This window comes from Aspergillus puulaauensis, chromosome 6 (assembly GCF_016861865.1).
Source record: "Aspergillus puulaauensis MK2 DNA, chromosome 6, nearly complete sequence".
Lineage (NCBI taxonomy): Eukaryota > Fungi > Ascomycota > Eurotiomycetes > Eurotiales > Aspergillaceae > Aspergillus > Aspergillus puulaauensis.
In genome coordinates this window covers 3,391,553-3,413,404 of record NC_054862.1, presented here as the reverse complement: position 1 = coordinate 3,413,404, position 21,852 = coordinate 3,391,553, and the positions used below count along the sequence as shown (strand labels likewise).

Below are 21,852 nucleotides of genomic sequence, written 5' to 3'. Positions count from 1 at the left end.
GATCAATGAAACAATCAGTCAGCAACCACTGTATATTGTATTGAAGATGCTACTTTAACTTTGTATACAGTCATAGTACCTGTAAAAATCTCCTCTGCTACACAAACATGATAAAAGATACCGTCCAGCATGGTCCAGCACTCACAACAGAAGGATCAGACCCCACTAAACAGTGTAAGTTTATGCAAGTCTTGATCCTTGGTGAAATCCCCTTCAGCAGCCCAGATATCAATCACCCCCCGGAAATAACCCTCCAGCGTACCGATGTGCGAGTTCAGCTTGACCTTCTTACCGGACACCGGGTCCTTGACCATACGTGGGATAGGCTCAATCTGAATACAGCGTGAACCCGGCATATTCGGTGTTCCTTGTAGATCTGCAATCGGGAAAAAAAGCATTTCCGTGGGGAACCACGGCGTCTCAACACGCTCTACATGAATATATGGAAGTCCACTGTCATTATGGCACTGCTCGTATGTTCTGGCGAGCGCTGACGAGTTGTTAAGCCTCAGAACGGTAAAATGCTTGCCAGTCGGCGTCTGCATGTGAATGGCATCCTTGTTTTCCTGGGTAGTAGGGCCAATCCAGTTCAGATATGGGAGGTTTGGCTTCCAGTGGACGTCGAAGAAGACTCCCAGGGGCAGATATTTGCCATCGGCAAATCTAGTATGCCAGTTCTGTGGCGTAAGGTGGGCGTCATCTAAGCTGTGGCCAGCCACCAGCAGTAGAGACCACTGGTGCTTCTTCAGCAGGTGTCCAAAAAAGGTGGCCTTGACTTGGTCCAGTTCCTGATTGTAATCGGGCGGAGGTGTGATGTTCCCCAGCCCTAGTGCTCCTAGCAGCGCCCAGCACTCATCCGCCTTGACGCTGAAGTGGCGGGAATGCTTGCCAGCTAGAACGAACAAGGGCGAGTCCTTGGTGTATGCAATCAACCCTGAGCGAAGAAGTCGAGAAAGGAACTCGGCAATCTTCTGGTAGTTGCTGACCGAGGTGGTGATATAGTTGGCCACTTCATCGTAATAACCGCCATTATACTCCTCATTGACCTTCATGAACGCCGATGCAATGTGGATTGCAAGGGTCGTAAGCCCGGCTGTAATGTCAAGGACAGACGCCTGTCGGTTGTTGTGTATGAACCGGGGATTGCGTAGTGATCTCCCATGGTGATCCAAGAGGACAGTCTCGCTCAAAAGAACCCCTTCTTGCAGTGTCCATCCGGAGGTCAACCAGGGCTCATCTTTCCTCATCTCGACCAGTAGCTTATCAACACTTTCCACGAATTTTTCGATGCTGTCTTTCTGTACGTTGTTTTCTAGCAAGCTCCTGACCGCGGAATCCTTCTCCCAGTCCGTGCAATGAAGCCATACAATACTTTCCTTCGCCCCGGCGTAGATTCCCCTAAACTCGTCACTATCAGAATGAAATTCGGCAAGCGGACAGAAATAGCTCGAGGTAACTTACATCTGCTTGCTGACCTCTTCCCCTTTGACCTTCTTGAGATCGTCTGACAATTTATTCCCCTGAGGGACGCACATCCAGTCCCACCAGACGTACCGGGCCTGCATTCTTGAAACTACTTGGCGTGCCACGGTTAGGAAGTCCTCGGAATCATTGGAACCGTTGTCATTGTTTTTAATAACTGGAAGTTTCCACTGTAAACCCGCTGGGAGGCCCTCGGGCTCTTCATCCCATTTAGCCCACTTACCCCAGGTGTAGGAGAGGATGCCGTATCCTTCCTTATGCACCTCAGCTTCGATATCAGTATACTGGCACACTTTCCAGTTCGAGGTATCAAGAAGCCAGCGAGGATGGTTTGGGTCGTTCTTGGGGATAGGCGGCGCGCTCCCGCTGTAGTTTATGTTGTTTCCGAAGACAGCCATATGCGCGCACCCACAGTGGTTTTGGTTGTTTCTGGAGAAGTCCATGGGCGCGCACCCACAATTGTTTGTGTTGTTTTGAGGGCCAGTCGTGGGCGCCCACCCACTATACTCGCTGAGGCTCTTAACCGGGGGAAGCTCCATGTCAAAGATTAAAGGCGCAAGCACAGTAATCTCTCAGATTAGAGTGGGCTCTCCCAGTCTTCTGTATTTGGAATGACTTTGTGTCTCCCAGCTTTTCGGTGGAAGGGATAAGGGTAGGATAGTAGTTTGGTTCGTCCGAGGTTTTGTATTCCCCCATTACGCTCGCAACATTGATATCGTCAATTTTCCACCGTTCGTCATCATGGGTCAGATGGTCTCGAGTGCCATCGAGAGCGTTCAAAACGACTCCGAGAAGCAGCAGTTGGCAAACGATGCCTTGAATCAGATGCAGGAGCTCGGCCACCAGCAGATCAGCTCATTCATGCACGATGTCACGTAAGTCATGGTTGCTTCTGGAGTCGATGGATGTCCTGCTAACCAGGCATATACCAGTAACAATGCTGTGAACGCAAAGTTGATTCCGGTTGGCCAAATCCTGCATCAGGAGTCCATCGTGCGATGCAGTATTTCGACCGAGGCGGCACATATTGACAAAGAAATCGCCGATACGTTCAACCTCTTTGTCAAAGGGGACATGGCTGGTGCAATCAGCAGTATCGTCCGCAGCGGCCTGGCTGCGGTTATTGGGTCATACGAGGGAAACAGGTCAGATAGGACCACCTAGTAGGTCAAGCATCAAGCATCAAGCCGCTTAAAAGCACAAGCTTATTCCAAGTGACACAGTGCCGTGACGACTGGGGTGCTTGGCGGTATCCAGCGCGTTGACATTCGGATGTTTGCTTGGAGATACACTTCCACACAGCTAACTGCCATTACGAAAGACATGCTCGCTGTGGCGGTTATCGTCTCTGCCGTGGACCCAAAGCAGGTCACCAATTTTGCTATTCGATCCATGGTTCAAGAGCAGTTTGACAAGCTTCCGATAGCAGAGCAAGAAAAGGTTTTGAAGACAATCCTGGATGCAAAAAGGAAGCACATGATGCAGGTGAATAGCTTCAATACGTACTAGTTTTTCTATAGGCCTTGTATACTGCAGACTAGATGCTGGCCCATGGATAGCACGACGGGACCCGACCCGACCCGACCCATTCGGACACACGTACCAGATCCGGGCGACACTGCCTTGTGGCCATTTCCTGATCCGTAGAACTTGAAGACAAGAAAAGACTACTTCTGTGTGACCAGTTTAGCCCCATGAGCACGATCGCATGCCATGTCAGCTCAGCGCAACGCTAGCCTGGGTAGGAATAGCCAGGGCTGAATAATGCATGTTTATGTTTATGTGGCTTACCGTCAGCCAGCAGGATCCACTGCAATGCTGTATTAAACCATACGGGCTAGCCTTGCGCGCCTGGGACCATTACAAAGCAGGAGAATAGCTTCCATCAATTTCATGATTATTAAACACTTCTGAGCTGTGAGACGGGGATAATATCGTAGAAAGCGTCGGATATAACGGAGAGTCGTTGCCGGAAGGCTACAACGAGAACTATATAAACTCACACATTGCCCTCCAGAAGCACTATCACAACAGAATCAACCCCAACAATCAACTCTTTCAACAGCTCTATACGACCCATTAAACAGTTCATTATCACAATGCCCTCCAACAGCGCCGCCTGGCTCGTCGAGCCCAAATCCCACCCCTTCCAAGTGAAAGAAGCCCCGACCTGGAAGCCCTCCGCAGACGAAATCCTGGTCAGGAACCACGCCGTCGCCGTCAACCCGGTCGACGGCAGCATCCAATCCACGGCCTGGTGGCCCCTCAACTACCCAACAATCCTCGGCCACGACATCGCCGGCGAAGTCGCCGCAGTGGGAGCCAACGTCACCCGCTTCAGGCCCGGCGATCGGGTGCTCGGACACGCAGTGGCCATGGTCTCGAAGCGCCCTGAAGACGCTGCATTCCAGGCATACACCATAATCCACTCAAACCTGGCTAGCCCCATCCCTAACGACCTCTCCTACGAGCGCGCAGTCGTGCTCCCGCTCGGTCTATCCACTGCGGCAGCCGCGCTCTTCCAGGAGGACTTCCTCAACCTGCAACACCCAACCTTGCCAGCAGCCAAACCCACCAGAAAGACAGTCCTGATCTGGGGCGGTGCCAGCAGCGTCGGCAGCAATGCGATCCAACTCGCCGTTGCAGCAGGATACGATGTAGCTACAACTGCATCCGCGAAAAACTTTGCATACGTGAAGAGTCTCGGCGCGGCAGAAGTATTCGACTACAACAGTCCAACTGTAATTGACAACCTGGTCACTGCACTGAAAGGTAAGGCCTTAGTGGGTGGCGTGGACTGTATCGGGCCTGGAGCGGCGGAGCAGACAATCGAAGTCGTGAAGCGCACCGATGGCGTGAAGTTCGTTGCGACTGTTAGGGCTGCCCCTGAAGATGATGAAGTGACTGTGAAGATGGTTTTTGCCACGACGGTTAAGGATAATGAGGTTGGGAAGGCTGTCTACGAGGATTTCTTGCCAAAGGCGTTGGAGAAGAAGACTTATATTGCTGCACCCGAGCCGCTTGTTGTTGGATCTGGGCTGGAGAGTATCCAGGAGGCTGTGGATGTTCAGGCGAAGGGGACGTCTGCGAGAAAGGTTGTTGTTACGCTGTAAGGTGTCTTGATATCGGCTACCCTTATGGGATAAGTGTGGATACTTGATCGTGGCTGTTAACACGCAGAATTCTAAATAATATACATGATTCCGCAAATCCCATATTGACAACAATACATATTTGTAGAAGGGCGTAATATGAATAGCCACATTAGGACTGCGCTGCACGTTGTTATTGGACTGCAGTTGGCTCCACACGACCTGGTTCCGCATACGTGCTTGAAAGCGTATTTACACCGATTCTGATAGTTGTCTCGCTCGTTTAGTGTCTTAGCCCTAGGAATATCCCTCGAGTAGACATCTCATATATTATTCACGTACTATGATAACTGCCTAGTCCAGCGTACATCTCCAGTCTATCATCTCATATCTAAAAACTCTATTCGTGACAAAAGAGAATATAAATGTCCATTCATGCCTTGACCCGCAGCACAAACCCATAATTTGCAATCCTCAAGGCGCCGAAAATAAGTGACGCAACAAGGGTACTGACACCACCAAATATCCAGACCCCATTCCAGTTCATAGAGCCTGAGCCGCTGAGAATATCCCCAGCCCCAGGTCCACCAGCAAGGACACCAAACGCCATCATACCAAAGCCCATTCCAATCCGCGTTCCAATCTTGGACTTATCCTTGGTGATCGCGACGAAGCACAGCGGCGGAAGTCCGATTAGTGCACCACTGAAGAATCCCGAGAAGACGGCAATGACAATCAGTCCTGCTTGGTTGGTGACGGCTATAAGACAGAGAATGAGAACGCCGACCATCATGCAACAGGGTGCGATTAGGTTGAAAGGGCCGAACTTATCAGCCATTGCATTGGGGATGGTTCGTCCGAAGCAAGACGCGGCGTTAAGGATCGGGACCAGGTAGAACGCCATATCGTCCGAGGTGAGGTGGCGAGCTGAGCCAACGTATGAGATGTAAAAGAAGAGCGTGAAAAGGCCCATAAAGGCAATGAGGCCCGCGGTGACAAGCACCATAAATGGGATATCGGTAAAGGCGGTCCAGTCGATTAGGGCTCGTGCCTTGGGTGGCTTAACGCGCTGCTTCATGACAGCTATGGGGAGGAGAAGTGTAGCCAGGGCAATGAAGCCGATAACGCGAACAGCCCAGCCGAAACCAAGGGGTCCAATAAGACGATGCAGGACAATTGGATAGATAATCCCACCAAGCGAAGAGCCCGACACGGCGAGACCAAGGGCGGCTCCGAGCTTCGACGAGAAATATGTCGGTAGGATCGAAACGCAGGGAACAAAAAGACAGCCAGCGCCAATCCCGACACAGAATCCCTGAGCTAGGAGAATTTGCCAGTATTCCTTGCAGAGGCTGAGCATCATGAGACCAAACACGATGCCGAAGCTGCCCGCGATGAGCAGAGGGCGTAAGTAGCCACGGTCATATATGGGACCGGTAATAAAGCCAACCATCATGAGCATTGTCGCTTGGACTGAACCGATCCATGAGATGTCGGAAGAGGAGCGGTGGAAGAGGGCCCCTGATTCGTAGTATGTTTGGAAGACACCGAATGTGTTCATCATGCCCCATGTGTTGAAGAAGAGCATGAATCCTCCAGCGACATGGAGCCACGCGATGAGACCGCCATTTGGAGGAGGACTTGGGCCAGCAGCAGCCTTCGAAGGTTGTTCTATTGGCGGTTCTCCCGCACTGGTAGATAAAGTAGGGCTATGATGCTTTTCGTCGAGGCCCTGGTTGTTGGCACGAGATTGGTCACCCATGTTGTTGTCACGGCCCGTAATGAGAAATAAAACTTAAAATATGTTATAGAGTTACGGAAAGGATATCGCAGAAAATAATGCCCCTTGTAGCTCATATATAGGGGCTGTTTACGTGCCGACGACGCTGGAGTATACGTATCTCCGAGTGGTTGCTCCTTTGGGAATTTCCCGAGACCAAATCCGAGGCCGAACGTTTGACTTTCGGTAACTCCGACGGCCGAGAATCCCCGAGTCAGCATTGGCAACAATCGCATCATCCTGCTGCTGACAGAGCTGTCTGGGTGTTGATCATGATGCTTGAGGCTTTCTTTCTGCTCGGCATCTCTTCCTGTCATGAATCAATCTGCTTCTGCCTTGGTTGAGTGATTCGTTGTCTCGGACATAGACTCGGTGTCTCCGAAATCGCCCGCCTTTCCTCCACAACAAGTTAACAATGGTCTATCTGGGACCCTCTCGAGGATGTCTGACCTGTAAAAGACGCAGGAAGAAGGTATTCCCCCTTCCATAATGGCTATTATAGAGTCACTAATCAAACCAGTGTGACGAGACGCGCCCGGTATGTATAGGGTACTGCACTTGCATACATATTGTACACCATTTGAGTAATGTAATAACAATCACAGTCCTGTTTAAGATGTCTCAATACCAACCGCAGCTGCGGTGGATACGAAAATGACGGGAATCTTATTTTTCGCCAGCATGAAGCAATGACCGCGCCCTTCCAATCTATAGCGCGGAAGTGCAGCCTGCCGCCGAGGGTCTCTCCGACTGGATCTGATACTGTCCCAGTGGACGGAAAACCAAAGGAAGTCCCGGTATGTGCCATGGAAGAGTATGCGCTCCGGCCGTTTTTCTATGACTACTGCATCACTCCCGTCAACTCGTCGTTCTCGCGCGGGTTCCTAGGGGGTCTTGAGTCGATCGTTCATCGGCAAGGTCTGCAATCCCAGGTTGCGAAGGCATGCAAGGCCGTTGCATGTGCGAGTCATGCAATCACGCTGAATCGCCCGTTTCTGACTCGAAAGGCCGAGGGGCTGTATCAGGAGCTTCTGAACGCTCTGGCTGAGGCGATCCGGGATCCCAAGCTGGTACGGCGGGCCGATACTGCGGTTATGGCCATATTACTCGGGCTATACGAGGTGCTTTCCTAAATGTAAACCTTGTGTGTACTAACTAACAGAGGCAGATGATCATGACAGATGGAACGGATCTGCGCCACCACCGTGCGCACGCAGGCGGGCTAGCGGCCCTGCTGCAAATTGAAAACAGCCCCCTGGCACTCCTCAATGCCGTGCGTTCCGGGCGGTCTTTACTTGCGGGTGAATCCCATGTGAGTCTCCCGTGGTATCAGACAAGATATGCAGCGTTTGACTGTGCTAGAAATTCGGAATATTCTCATCTCCTTGCTCCTATGGCCGAGGAAATGACCTGGATAGTCTATTGCTCCGACTTGGCCCGATCTGTAAAGACTCGCATGCTATACTATCCAAGCAGTCTGCACCGCCTGACCAGACAAAGGTCGATGCGCTCAGGGAGACCGCTCGAGTATTAAACCGTGACATCGCCCAGTGGCAGGAGAGGCAGAGCGTCGATTTCACACCAACAACAATCGGGCACATATTCCCTACAGATATTCAGCCCCGGGCAGAGGTTGGCTACTGGCCTGGACGAGTTGACATTTACTTTGATTTCTACGTCGCAGCCGTTTGGAATGTTTCACGACTCGCGCGGTGCCTTTTGATCAATATTATACTCGAGTCGGGAGATATACTGAATGACAGTTTAACTGATTTTCAAGACCCACAGGATTTGGCTCACCAGGTTGAAGACATAATCGCCTCGATTCCATACCATCTCACAATGGACGTCCGATCTTTTCTTCGCGGTGCACAGGATGCAGGCCAGGGAATATCTAACCCCGAACGACCAGCTGGGGGTTTCCTCCTCATGCATCCAATCTACGCTGTTTCATGCCTGCCAACCGTGCCCCCAGAGATGCAAGAATATATGAGGAACTGCCTTACTTGGATAGGGAGCCATATGGGCATCGGCCAAGCCTCTGCCCTTGCGCAGGTTAGACTGATCTCCTTGTACAGCCCGTGCACCTGCTCACCTGCTATAGAACAAGGATCTTGAAACAGACTACATAACATCCGGCAGCATGATTGTCTGGGCTGGGCTACTCGTTTGAGATACGACAATACCACGAGCCCAGCAATTCCAATTCAGCTTCTCTGATTTTCTCATCCAAACCCCGCATTTCACCATCACGCTAGACCCAGATTATATCGGGCCATCCCCTTGGCGGCTTCCTATTGGGAGAAAGGAGTTGCATGATTATACGGTCCGGACCGTGTACCTGAAGAGGATCTACCGCCGTGATGCATGCACGCCCTAGCAGTTGAATACCGGAACTAAAGGTGGTGCCTGATGAACAGGCCAGGAACGACGCATCTTGCATTCTGTGCCTGCCTTCTCAAGGTGGGTCAGGGGTCGCCATTATAGCCGACTTGATGCCATACGCACTACGAGACACCGGCCCTGCCAGCAAGTCAACGCTCTTGCATATTAATTGGCATCTCCATCGTGGCCTTTATACAGGATCTAACTTGGCGTCCGACAAATTCTCCGACAAATTCTCCGAGCTCACCGACACACCAGTGGACACTCGACCCTTCCCCACAAAACGAACATATAAATACAGACTCAACGTCCATATAGATGGTTTCAGGATCAGGTAGTCTTCAACAGCGAGATTTCTCCGATATCAGATACAATGATGGCCCTCCGTATAGTCTTCAGTCTTCTGCCGCTTCTGGCCATCGCAGCGCCTTCTGTCCCAGGAGAAATTCTCGAAAAACGCGCTGTTACTTGTTTAATAGTTGGATCGACTGTAACAGCAACTTGGACAAACAGTGCTGGGCAGACATGTTCTTTTACTGGAGTCGTCGGTAGCAACTACGGCAGCAACAGCGCCGGCGGAGAGTACGCCTACCAACCCAGACTCCTCCAAATATAAACTGATGAACCGACAATGATAGTTATTCATGCAACGGTCGCTGCGGCGCAGGATGCAGTGGGACTGCAGTCGGTAATGCATACACCCAGGACTGCTTCTCGCATGATATCTGCTCCTACTTCGAAAATGCAAGCGGGGGGTCGAGGTGAGAGAATAGCAACTGCGGGTGGATATACCCTAATGGACATACAGCAGTGTTAATCGTTCAACAGTGATCCTAACTGCGGTGCTGCTTATGATGCCGCCGTCGATGATACTTTGCTCGGCGCGGCGAATGGTTGTGGACAGACCAATCCCTCTGAAGCTGCGTCGGCCCCTGCTGGAAGTCCAAACTGTCAGTAGCAGTCTCGTCTGTATTGCCGATGAGACTGTCCCTACATATGCCGTTGTATATTATGTATACACCCTTGCAGCCACATAATGTATACGCTGGGAAATCCCACTCGTAGAAGTTGGGGCGTCGCTATTTTCGCGCTGTATCGATAATGACCGTTTATATAACTTTACATACATCCAGCTACAGGATTATAGCTTACCTTGTCTGTTATCATAGTAGATCCTTATCTCAAAAGCCTTGCTTGGCTTCAGCTTTGATTCGTATAGTGAATGTTGATATTGCTGTGCTTAACTAACCTCTATGCAAACTGGGCTAGGAACTACGGTGATTATAAGGCACCTCCGACAGAGATAGGTTTGGTGATATCCTCGGGGGAACAGTATAAAAAAGATACCTTGCCTTACTAGTTCTTGTTAGAAGTAAATAGTAATTTCCAGGGATCACGACCGTGACCGCACTCCAGCTAACTGGTGCGTCCAATGCTAAAGGTCTATCTGCGCTCATAACGGGCGGAGCACCTGGAGATGACAGGACGTGGTAGCTACCAGTGCCGGTCTAGACAATGAAAGCTATTTTTTACACAATATTGCCACCCCAGCAGTGTCTTTTTGAGGCCCTCCGCCTCCAATATTTACCTCGCCAGTCTATACAACCCGAGGCTCAGCAGCCCGATCTGTTCCGGGCTTTCCGGTTCAAGTACAATCATACTTTAATGTCTCAGTAAACCCAATTTGCCGCTGGGAAACGAGGGTACCGACGCTTGAAAGGTGCTACTACGCATTGGGAGTAATGGGGTCGTTTTTCTTGAATGGGGACTACCATGATGCCGCATTTCCGCCGGTTGTACTGACTCACGCTGGAGCGAGGACTTCGGGTAATGAGGAGATTCCAGGTCCGTCGTCTAGTTTACGGTATGAGCGAGGTATGGGCTAACTTTACGGGGCGGATGCCACTGGCGACTAGGCCAAGTCATTGCGGTGGATTTATACGACGGTATTGATGTGGTTACGGTGGGCCGAAGTTAGTCACGCTGGTGGTGCTGGGAAGTGCTGCTGATGATTTTCTGCACAGCAGGCGACAGTTCAGTTGTTTGACCCTGTGTTGTTCTGTCCGTTGTGGTTTCGATGGTATGGTGTGGCAGACTGAATTATCATGTTGATCGGCCGTTCAACCTGCCTTGCATGATTGCATCCCACGGGCAGATCCGGACCACAGGGCTATTAGCTTATTGTCTCAGCCCGAGATACTCGAAACCAATCGGTAATAATTCCCGTTCTTCGCTGTGGGAGAACTATCGACGCTGTCCCCACCATGGGCGTTCCAGAAAACGTGGCGACCCAACTGTCTGCAGTCTGCACTCTCCACGCTGGGCACTGGACTTTTGCAGCATGATTCAATATGGCTCGGACTTATGTCAAAGGTACAGGTCTTTATTTAGGGAGTCTTGCTCAGACGTTGCGCAGCACCGCGAAGTAACGCTTAACAGAACTACAACCCCGGCCAACGCGAGTATTTGGAGTAGCCTCGCAATTTAAAAGTTTGCAAACCTGAGTCCTCGCGTAAAAGATAAGATGTAAGTGGAGTTGTCGCCTGGCGTGGGAGCTCGGAATTAAATAATTCAACCAGGCTGGCCTGTCAGGAGAGACAAAAAACGCCACGTCTCCTCCACGCTTGGCCCGATGCTTCGCTTCTCAAGTCATCTGCAGGCCAGCTTGGCTTTGCTTGCTGGTACTAGGCTACGCTACACACTAGGCTGGCACCGTGGGGGCCCATTGTAATGTCTGGTTCTCGCTATCTCGGCCTCCACTGCAGAATTTTCATCTTATCTGATCGCACCGTAACATCTCGAGGGTATTGATTATTCCATACTTTGCAGTCCGTGAGTCGTATGGCATGTCTCGTGTCGGCCATCATATTGGTATATCAGTATCATACTCGTCAGTAGAGCAGCTGTGGGGACCTCCCACGCCCTAAGCGAGGCCAGCAGCCTAGCCTGTCTCCGACCTCGCCGGCTGCCCTATGGCTGTGGAATGCTGGAACGTGGAATGTTGGAATGTGGAATTGTGGATGACTCCGAAGTGGACCTGTTGCATGATGCCTCCCTGCGGAATCTGCCACTCACACCCCGTTCCTCGAAGCAAGCCCATCTGATTAGATTATCTGCCACTCTTCTCTCCTGATTCCATGCGTCTGGTGGGCCTCGCCTGGACGACGTCGGGTTTACACCTGGAGACAGTTAGCGAGAGTTGCCAGCCCACCTGGCACTCCGTTTAGACCTTTTCCTGGCCGCTGCAGCCGACCTCGGAGGACGAGAGGCTTGTCCTCTATAAGGGCAAGGATCTCCTCCATCCTTTTGTTTTCCACGATCTGATCTGACTGATCTGGCTGATCTGATCCTCGCCATGCCCGTCTCGTCCCGTCTACGATCTGCCTTCCGGCGCCGGGCCACCGACGACTCAATCGCCCCGGTCACTGTTTCTGAGACCCAGCAGAACAAGACCGATGCTTCTCCTGAGTCTGGCGTCCAGCTGCAGGCGACCGACGTCAAGCCAGAGGATGAGCGTCCCACGGAGAACACCCAGCGTGGTGTCCAGGGTGTCGAGGCCGTCACCCTCAGCTGGTCGAAGCGGACCCTGATTTCAGTCTTCATCAAGTGCGTTCTTTATTTTGTAGTTGTCCTGGTTTAGTTCATGCTGACACTGACGTGAATAGCATCTGGCTTCTCTACTTTGTCAATGCGATGCAGTCCAACATCATCAACAACCTCACGCCGTATATCACCAGTCAGTACGAATCGCACTCGCTGCTCAACACCATCTATATCGTCGCCGATTCCATAACAGCAGCCGTCTACATCCCCCTCGCCAAAGTCCTCGATGTCTGGGGTCGAGCGGAGGGTTTCCTGATGATGACCGTCCTGGCCACGGCTGGGTTAATTATGATGGCCGGATGCCACAACCTCCCTACCTTCTGCGCTGCATATGTAACGATCCCCTTCACGTCTAGCCTTCGCCACTAACGGAAGCAGGTATTTTATTCAATCGGTTTCGGCGGCATGACATACTGTGTGGATGTGATCACTGCCGACTCGTCGCAGCTGAAGAATCGAGGTCTGGCCTACGCGTTTACCTCCTCGCCCTATATCATCACTGCGTTTGCAGGCCCCAAAGCAGCCGACGACTTCTACAACAAGTACAACGACTGGCGATGGGGCTTTGGCACCTTCGCTATCATCTTCCCCCTTGTCGCCGCGCCTCTGTACATCATGTTCAAGCTCAACATGCGCAAGGCAAAGAAACAGGGGCTGCTGACCAGGGAAGGCAGTGGTCGCACGCTGCTGCAAAACATCAAGCACTATCTTATTGAGTTTGACGGTATGTCTACTCGTTATACTCGTTATATCTCAGAACTAACTAGAGCAGCATTCGGCGTCCTCGTCTTCTCCGCCGGTCTCGTCGTCTTCTTCCTCCCCTTCGAAATCGCCGAGCAGGCCCCCAATGGCTGGGCCACCGGATACATCATCGCCATGATCGTCGTCGGCGTCGTGATGCTGGCCATCTTCATCCTGCACGAAACATACACAGCCCCCGTCCCCATGCTCAACTTCGCCATTCTCAAAGACCGTACCGTCATCGGCGCCTGTCTCCTCGACGCCACATACCAGATCTCCTACTACTGCTGGTTCAACTACTACACCTCCTTCCTGCAGATCGTCAACAACCTCACCCTCGCCGAAGCCGGCTACGTCAGCAACACCTTCGACGTCGTCTCCGGCGTGCTGCTCCTGCTAGTCGGATACCTGATCCGCCGCACCGGCCGCTTCAAGTGGCTCCTCTACATCGCCGTGCCGCTGTACATCTTCGCCCAGGGGCTGATGATCTACTTCCGCCGCCCCAACCAGTCCGTTGGATACCTGGTGATGTGCCAGATCTTCATCTCCATCGGCGGCAGCATCTTCATCATCATCGAGCAGCTCGCCATCCTTGCCGCCGTCGACCACCAACACGTCGCGACCGCCCTGGCTGTCCTGAACGTCGTCGGCACAGTCGGCGGCGCAATGGGGAGCACCATCTCCGGCGGGATCTGGACGAATACATTCAAGAGAGCGCTGGCGCGGGATCTACCTGCGTCTGCGATGCCGGATCTTAACACGATCTATGAGGATCTCGATACGCAGAAGGAGTATAAGGTTGGATCGCCGACGCGGCTGGCCATCCAGAATGCATATGGGTATGCGCAGACTAGGATGTTGGCTGCCGGGACGGGGATTATGGTTCTGTGTGTCTTGTGGACGCTGCTGATTCGGAATATTGATCTTAAGAAGGTGGCTCAGGTTAAGGGTATGGTCTTCTAGGGAAGGTCAGTCACCAAGAGTGCCAGTTACTCTGACTCGCTCCGAATCGTGAGTCAGATGTGTAAAATCAGTTATGTATTGGCATAATGTTTATTATAAACCATCGGGATGAAATATTCGTCACTTGGGATCGGCTGCATAAAATGGTCATGATGTGATTGTATGATATTCCAATTATGATATTCCATTTATGATATTCCAATTTGTTATGCACCACTTTAAATACATGTGAAGACTGATCTCATGCACTGCACTAGTTCGTTTCCTTCGCTCATGTTGATAATTCTTCATGTGGATAGACATCAGCAAATAACCCTGATCTCTCGGTTTTAAGAATTATGTACTAAATATATTGTCTATTATGGACTGGGGTAGTATGAGTTCACCATTGCGTACCACAACTTACGGTGATAACTCTGCAGATCTTATGCATCTTGTTACACAAGAATGCGAGGGGTGATCAGCTATTTAAACTCCATTTCCCACCGACTGCCTTACTGTGTCAAACCTCACCATGACCTTCCTCCCTACTCCCCCGTCGCCCTCCAAACCAGGCTCTTTTCCCCCAGAAACAACCCCAGCAATCCCCATCGCTCCACCCCCATGGTCTTTAAAAGCCAAAGCCTGGATCTTCCTATACACCGACCCTAACAGCACCAATGCTCCACCTCAAAACCCAAACAACACCGACAAGATCCTACAGTCTGTCCTCCCCCCAGGCGCCTACCACCCCTTCGAAACCATCCACCCGTCCGCACTGCAAAGACTCCCAAATGGCGATCCCCAGTACCAGCCCTCGTGGCTGAAAAGCATCATGATCGTGCGCTACGAAGACTCAGACGTAGGTCCCTACGACGAGATAATCTTCATCCCGGGCCGGGCTGTCAATCCGTACAGCGGCAAGAAGGAGCTGCGTATCAGCACGATCTATGTCTCGACGGATAACAGTGTTTGGAATGGTCGGAGAAATTGGAGTGCGCTTCCCTAAATGCCTAGTATAGCGAGAGGTACTAATTTGATACAGACATCCCTAAACACCGTGGTCGATTTGAATTCACACCAGCTGAGAAGGGCAAGGACACTTTATTGCGGATATATCATCCCGAAGACACGCCTGCGCCCCTCGATCCAAAGACCCCCTTCTTCACGGCTCTGTTGAAGGAATCCTGGCTCCCCAAGCTCCCATTGCCTAGCCTGGCACCACTCTCGCTAGTTCAACCGCCACTATCAACATCGCGATATCCGCCTGGAGTCCAAGATGCAACGATTGCAACGGACGACCCGGGCAACGGGCGCGAGAACCCGTGGTTGTTGTGCAGGCCGTCGTTTAAGGGATCCTGGGGTCTGGCATACGCAGATACGCTACAAGACGGGGAGGATACATTGCAGCAGCATGGAGATGGGATTGGGTTTCCGGAGGTGAATCTCTGGAGTGTTGGGGCCGCGTTTGAGGGCATCATTGGGTTTGGAGTGTCTGATATTGCCAGTTGATTCTTATCCATATATTAGATGGTCAGTGCCATATCTCGACATCATATTACTCATATTATCATTACAATTACACTAAATTAATTAAATATCTAATAAAACCCAGACAGCCAGCTCTTCCGCGAAGACAGCCGCTGATACTCACTCAACGCAGGACTAAGCGTCGGCCTCGGCGACGCATCCTGCTCACGACCCAGCCTGTCATCAAGATCCATCTGCACCAACCCAGCCCTAGGCGGCGCAATCGACACCCTAGGCGTATTCAAATCCGCCCGCGCATCCGCCTGGGTCCGGATATAATAATGCTCATCCTCCTCCTCCATCGCCACAAACCAGCGTTCACCAAGTTGTCTCCCATCGGGGCCCGCGCCACAAGCACCCTGCAGTTTCTCAGTACTAGGGCTATTCATCGCGAGTGCAAACAGATTCTGGGGCTCCGTGAAATCCGTAATCTGACGGCCGCGCACTTCAAGCAACATAAACGCCAGACACAGCGCAGAGGTGAAGAACGCGAAGAGCAGAATCGGGTAGAACACGCCCTGCCAGCGCTGCGTGCCGCCGGAGGCATACTCATTCGACCGCAGGGTCGCGTTGAAGGCCTGTTTCGCGGGCTGCGCGAGGATATTGTCCGGGGCGTCGGTGTAGTTCCAGAACGGGACGAAGGGGGCGTTGGTGGAGCTCATGAGGAGGGTGTTCCCGACCAAAACCGCGAGGGCTTCACTAAGTGAAGGGAGGGAGGGGTTGAGCTCGGGCGTCTTGGGTGAGAACTGCATGAGCAGGCGTGCGTTTGCGGAGGCGCCGTCTGTGATTCCGGCGTTGAGGGAGACGGTGAAACTCCATTCCGAGGCGATGTACATCCAGTCGTTTGCCCAGATGCCGTCGGCGGCGTCGGGGACGCGGACGTTGTATTGCAGGTCGTGGTCTTCCTCGCAGATCGTCCAGAGGTGGGAGCCGCTGGCTGTGGCTTTGTAGCGGGTGGAGCACTTGGGGGTTTGCTTGGCTTTGAGTCTGCAGAGCATGTAGCCTGGGTTGAAGGTCTCGGGGTTCGCGCCGAGGAAGAAGATGGCGCCGTTGGTGTAGGCCGAGGTGACGTTGAGGATGGTGTTGGAGGGTTTGGGCAGTTTGCCGAAGATGGGCGCGTACTGGTCTGGATAGTCTGGTCCGAAGCCGAAGAGGTCGTCGACGACGGTGCGATTGCGCCAGTGCTTGGGATCGGGCACGTCGTCGGGCACGTCCGTCGTCCAGTTGACTGGGTTGAATTGCTTGTGGTGCGGCCACTCTTTATAGACAATTGGTTTCAGCTCAGACGCAGTCATTGCGGCGCAGAGGACATTGACTGCAGGCGATGGGACTGATGCTTCCAGCTCGTACATGCCTTCTCCGGATTGATCCTTGGGCTGGATGATGTCGTTGTCTGGGTGGTTTGCCGCTCCAATGATGCCCCCGTGCGGCATCGCAGCGGTGATGTTGTGCACGATGCGACCGTACTTTTTCGATAACGCCGCCATATCTTCCTTGTCGATCCAGCTCCCTTCGACGGTGGTATTATCATGCACGGAGGCAGTCGGACGAGGTCGTTCATCGAGCTCCGTCGAGCTAGGTTTCACCCCCTCGCTGACAAGCGTCCAGTCATGCAGGAAAGCCTGGTAATTGTGGTACGCCTGCCCGGCATGCTGCATGTTCAGACAGGTATTATTTCGTTCATCTGGGTCATCCTGGAGGGGAATTGGCGTCTCGCAGTTCGCAGTGAGGAACCGGGTGTTGGCGAAGGAGGTGTACACATCTCCGACGAGCCTGTGGTCGTGCACCGATCCCCATTTCAACTTGGGGGTTACTGCATGGTCAGTCCTGACACTGGTCAAAGGAGTGAATCTTGGTAACATACCCAAAGCCTCCGCAGCCGTGGTATACAGCATCGCAACCAGCGTCGCGGTCAACGTGATCGCCCCCAGAATAGTCCACCCAGAGTATCTCAGACTCTCCCAATGCACAATCAACGAACCAGGCTGCATAATCCAAGTGCGCATACTCATATCGGATATCGAAATCCCACGAGACCCCTTGGTCAGAGCGCGACGCGTCAAGACCTGTCCCAGAAACGCCACACAGACAGTCACATAGGCCAGCTCGATGGTCTTCGCAAAGAGCGTACTGAGCAGACTCGCCGTCGACGCGGCCAGTCGCCCGTCCGTCCCGATGAATTTCCCATACCGCGGTTTCAAGAATGCGACGACAAGGTATAGACCGGAGAGGAGGGTGGAGTAGAAGGCGAGCACGAGGATGGTGGCCGGCACCCACGACAGGCGACGATGGACGATGGTTTTCTTCGTTGGGCACTTCACGTGTGGCTGGTCGCTCAGGAGCGTCGTTTCGGAGTGAGCGAAACGCGCAGAGGACGGCTCAGGAGGACTGAGGGTGTCGAGAGTGTGCGTTGTGTTATAACTCGGCGCGCGCGAGTGTTGTTGTTGGTGTTGGCTGTTGGAGATGCCCAGCCCAACACCGCGGCTGTGATCGTGCTCCTGGTCGTGCTCAGCCTCGTCCGGTCCGTCAATATGCTCGTAGCGGAAATTCGACCGGTCGCCCAGGTCGAATGGATTCCAGGGCGTCACGCCGTCGGGGGAAGGTCGGTCAGGAGCCATCGCGACGAGGTTGAAACGAGGAGTGCAGCAAGTCGAAACAGGCGAGCGCTAGAGAGAAAAGAGGGGAACAGTTTTCAGGGCGACCGTGCTCTAAATGAGCTAACCAGCTGCTAAATTAGTAGCTCGCCAGTGATGCAGCTAATCCTGGGCAGAACTGGTTGGTTGGTGCATGTTCTCTTCACTGTCACACAGCCTTGTTGGCCCTCAGCTTCAGCCTTGCGATGAACGACTGCCCTGCTCGCCTTGACTGACCAGGGCCTCAACCACACTCTGGAACATTCTGAGGCTGGAACTTCTAAGTGGTTCAAGTCAAAGCTGTTTACTGCGTACTTGCGGAAGTACTCCGAAGGGAGTAGAAAAACCGTTGAGGGCCACAGAGAGAGGCGCCGATCAGTGAAGGCTCTGAGTTTGACCCTGACTATAAATAACCGTCAGCGAATCAGCAAAAGCAAAACCACTGGAACTGGACCGGACAAACTGAAATGCGAACTGCGAGAACTGAAAATTGGGAACTGGAAACTGCAGCTCTCCACTATGAGCCGCGGCGGATATGAATGATAGTTGAAGCTCATATTATACCAACTTAAGATGGCGTCTTAATTTTAACTTATTATTACAGATGCCAAGCTGGATATCTTAATTTATTCCTGAATTAATTTCTTTGATTTCTTGAGTGAGGAATTCTCTATGCAACTAATCGGCCGTGCTGTCATGCAACCATCACGCTGAGTCGTATACAAGCAACAATTTTTATATACATCTTTCTCTTATTTTCACACTCCCCCTTTTGGCCGATTAGACAATCTGCTTACCCCGCGTCTCAAAGGGCAGGAAGATCATCGCGATGAACGAAGCGAGGATCAGAGCACCGGAGGCATAGATAGGGGCAAGCGGGTCGGTACTGGCATAGATACCAATAATTGGAGCCATGAGACCAGCGATGCGGTTCAGGCAGCTGGCAATACCAGTGGCTGTGCCGCGGTTAGGAGCCGGGAAGACCTCGGGCGTGTAGGCGTACAGGACACCGTACATCATCATCTGGAAGAAGGATTCCAGGGCGGAGCAGACAAGCTGGATGTTGGGGTCCTTGGTGGCGGTGAAGCAGAAGAGGAGGACGCCGGTGACGACGGTCGAGAAGGCCATTGTGCCCTTGCGGCCGATGTAGGGGAGGTCGACCATGCCCCAGGCGAGCAGGGGGCCGGGGATACCGCAGACGGCGGTGATGGCGTAATTGCGGTAGGTCTCGTAGACGGTGGAGTTCTGGCCGAGATACTGGGGGAGGAAGGCGTTGAAGAGAGTGTAGCCCATTCCGATACAGGTCCAGCAGAACCAGAGCAGGACGGTGGACAGGCCAAGACGCTTGGTGGCGAAGAGGGGAGCAATCTGCTGGACGGAGAAGCGGGACAGAGACCGCTTGATGATCTCGCCGACGGGCAGTTTCTCGGCCTCACGCTGCTCAGCAATGCCACCGAGTTCGTTGAGGAGGTCAGTGGTGAGCCAGGTGGTGGTCTTGTTCTTGCGGGCAATACCCTGGACAGCAGCAACGGCCTCGTCCTGGCGACCGCGAGAGACGAGGAACTTGGGGGACTCGTAGAAGGTAAACAGGAGGAAGCGGCACAGGAACATGCAGAAGGTGATGGCACCCAGGGTGAGGACGAGGTACCGCCAGCCCCAGTTATCAGCCTTGAGGCAGACGGGGGCGCTGTCATCGCAGGAGAAGTTGGGGATGAAAGCCCAGGCAAGCATACTGGAAATCAGGGTTCCAACAGACCACCAGGTGGCCAGACCACTGAGGATATTGCCAGAGTCAGGAGGGAGACACTCGCAGAAGACAGCTGCATCTACGGGCAGATTACCGCCAACACCAAGTCCAATGCACGCGTACAGGGCACAAGTTCTAAGACAGTCAGCACCAGCAGCTTAAAACAGTCTGGTAAATAACTTACCCAACCCAGTTGGGCCCGCCGCCAGCAGCAAGACCGAATGCGCCACAGATGAGCAGAGTGCAGTTAAACGCAGGACGACGTCCAACAATATCAGATGCAATACCCCAGAACGAGGCGCCAACAATCAAACCAACGAAGAGCGCGCATGTGGCGAAACGAGAGTCGTTACCAGAGATTCCGAATTCGTTGGCCAGCGGCGTCAGAGTCAGGGCAACACCCTGGAGCCAGAGGCTAAAAACCGTCAGTATACGTGCAATGTAGTCCATACAATGAGTGAACGTACTTGTCGGCAACCCAGCCAAATCCACAGAGCACGAACAGGCCCCATTGGTAGCGGCCCATTCCAATGTCCTGGATGGCTCTGTTGATGATCTTTGCTTTACCTATACACAGACATCAATGTATCATCGATCTAACAAGTCTTACCGGGGGCAACGGGGCAGAGATCTCAACCAGGGACTTGAGCTGAGAATCAAGACGTACGGTCATAGATGGAGTCGTGACCGGAAACAACGACACCGGCTTCGACTTCTGCACGGAGCGATTCCAGGGTCAGTTCTCCCGAGGGATTAGCAGGCACAGCAGCTACACCCTTTTCCTGCAGCGAGCTGCGGTCAGGGCTAGAGTCGGAGCGGTAGTCCGGGGGGTGGTCGCTGGGGGTGTCTTTCTTCTCCGCATCGGCATTTGCATTCGCATTCGCATTGGATTCCAGAGTCACGGAGTTGGGATCGCGGGCGAGAGGCACGACGACCTCGGGGAAAAACCGCCGCTCGGTGGTGCTGAAGAGGTCTCTCCAGGTCGGCATGGTGGAGGGAGTTGTTGCTTTGGCTCTTGGTGCGACGGATTGGGCAACGGAATGCTGATCGGATCGCGTGGTCTCGGTCCGTCTTGCGCAAGGGTGTCTACCGTGGTGCTTCGGATCTAAGTCGCAATGGAATGGTCGCTGTGGTCGCTGTGGTCGCAATGGTTGTTGCAATGGTCGCCAGGGCTGTGGTCGCACAGGCTGGATTCGAATCGGGCTCGCAGATGGGAAAATGGGCCAAGGAAACTACCTATACCTTACTTGCTTACTTGCGGAAGCTCGATGTGTGGCCAGACGCGTGAACGATGGGATTTTTCTTTAGACTATCCAGCGGCGACAGATGGTGAGACAGGTGCTGGTGCTGGTCGAGATGGTGTGAGTGTGAGGGTGAGTGACGGCGTGAAGAAAAATCTTTTCCCAAAAGCAGAAGGGAAAGCCGCGGAAGAAATAACTTCAGACAGGCCAAGCGGACACGAGGGAACAGGGCATGGCATTAGATAATTTGGAGACTGCTGGAGCCAGAGGAAGGGGGAGTGGCCAACCATGAGGCCCTCCAGCTGTGGCCCCATGGGCCGTGGGATGCTGTGCACCAGTCTGCTTGCTGCTACATCCGGCTCCCCACTGCGTCATCCGGCCAGTCCACTGCGTGCTTGCTTTCGCCGATGCTACCCTGTCTCTGCGGCCTGGCCTCATCACGCGGAGAATCGATCCGGTTGTTGTGAAAAAATTTTATACAAGGGCGTCAGTGCGCCCAGGCGGGATGGCGTCGGCTCGGACTCGGCAGCGGCTCTTGCAGCGCCTCCCATCAGCCCATCAGCCTGCACTCGGCAGGGAGCAAATACGGTGATACGAAGTCAATCAGACTCGGGATCAGACTGATTGAGACTGATACTGATAGAACTGATATGAAACCTGATTCTGAACCCCATCG

The 21,852-nt window shown here is 52.9% G+C and overlaps 9 protein-coding genes across 9 annotated transcripts; 5 read left to right on the top strand and 4 right to left on the bottom strand.

Annotated features, from left to right (window-relative positions):
- Positions 1 to 155: 155 nt before the first annotated feature.
- APUU_61389S (uncharacterized protein) lies at positions 156 to 1,880 on the bottom strand (the record flags this gene model as incomplete). Its single annotated transcript, XM_041694726.1, has 2 exons — positions 156 to 1,398; positions 1,462 to 1,880. The coding sequence occupies 2 exons, from the start codon at positions 1,878 to 1,880 to the stop codon at positions 156 to 158; spliced, it is 1,662 nt and encodes a 553-aa protein (XP_041560527.1).
- Positions 1,881 to 2,223: 343 nt separating this feature from the next.
- Positions 2,224 to 2,991, top strand: APUU_61388A (uncharacterized protein; the record flags this gene model as incomplete). Its single annotated transcript, XM_041694725.1, has 3 exons — positions 2,224 to 2,357; positions 2,415 to 2,645; positions 2,706 to 2,991. 3 exons carry the CDS (start codon positions 2,224 to 2,226, stop codon positions 2,989 to 2,991), a joined length of 651 nt encoding a protein of 216 aa, XP_041560526.1.
- Positions 2,992 to 3,581: 590 nt separating this feature from the next.
- APUU_61387A (zinc-binding alcohol dehydrogenase family protein) lies at positions 3,582 to 4,595 on the top strand (the record flags this gene model as incomplete). Its single annotated transcript, XM_041694723.1, has 1 exon — positions 3,582 to 4,595. One exon carries the CDS (start codon positions 3,582 to 3,584, stop codon positions 4,593 to 4,595), a length of 1,014 nt encoding a protein of 337 aa, XP_041560525.1.
- A 412-nt stretch (positions 4,596 to 5,007) lies between these two features.
- APUU_61386S (uncharacterized protein) lies at positions 5,008 to 6,336 on the bottom strand (the record flags this gene model as incomplete). Its single annotated transcript, XM_041694722.1, has 1 exon — positions 5,008 to 6,336. One exon carries the CDS (start codon positions 6,334 to 6,336, stop codon positions 5,008 to 5,010), a length of 1,329 nt encoding a protein of 442 aa, XP_041560524.1.
- A 707-nt stretch (positions 6,337 to 7,043) lies between these two features.
- APUU_61385A (uncharacterized protein) lies at positions 7,044 to 7,424 on the top strand (the record flags this gene model as incomplete). Its single annotated transcript, XM_041694721.1, has 1 exon — positions 7,044 to 7,424. A coding segment is annotated over one exon (381 nt), but the record flags the coding sequence as incomplete, so codon positions are not given.
- Positions 7,425 to 12,094: 4,670 nt separating this feature from the next.
- Positions 12,095 to 14,046, top strand: APUU_61384A (uncharacterized protein; the record flags this gene model as incomplete). Its single annotated transcript, XM_041694720.1, has 4 exons — positions 12,095 to 12,345; positions 12,405 to 12,675; positions 12,721 to 13,066; positions 13,115 to 14,046. 4 exons carry the CDS (start codon positions 12,095 to 12,097, stop codon positions 14,044 to 14,046), a joined length of 1,800 nt encoding a protein of 599 aa, XP_041560522.1.
- Positions 14,047 to 14,560: 514 nt separating this feature from the next.
- Positions 14,561 to 15,537, top strand: APUU_61383A (uncharacterized protein; the record flags this gene model as incomplete). The annotated part of the gene is made up of 2 exons (XM_041694719.1): positions 14,561 to 15,020; positions 15,071 to 15,537. 2 exons carry the CDS (start codon positions 14,561 to 14,563, stop codon positions 15,535 to 15,537), a joined length of 927 nt encoding a protein of 308 aa, XP_041560521.1.
- Positions 15,538 to 15,626: 89 nt separating this feature from the next.
- APUU_61382S (uncharacterized protein) lies at positions 15,627 to 18,173 on the bottom strand (the record flags this gene model as incomplete). The annotated part of the gene is made up of 2 exons (XM_041694718.1): positions 15,627 to 17,368; positions 17,420 to 18,173. 2 exons carry the CDS (start codon positions 18,171 to 18,173, stop codon positions 15,627 to 15,629), a joined length of 2,496 nt encoding a protein of 831 aa, XP_041560520.1.
- A 795-nt stretch (positions 18,174 to 18,968) lies between these two features.
- APUU_61381S (MFS transporter) lies at positions 18,969 to 20,924 on the bottom strand (the record flags this gene model as incomplete). The annotated part of the gene is made up of 4 exons (XM_041694717.1): positions 18,969 to 20,070; positions 20,120 to 20,350; positions 20,403 to 20,502; positions 20,603 to 20,924. 4 exons carry the CDS (start codon positions 20,922 to 20,924, stop codon positions 18,969 to 18,971), a joined length of 1,755 nt encoding a protein of 584 aa, XP_041560519.1.
- Between the last annotated feature and the right edge of the window lie 928 nt (positions 20,925 to 21,852).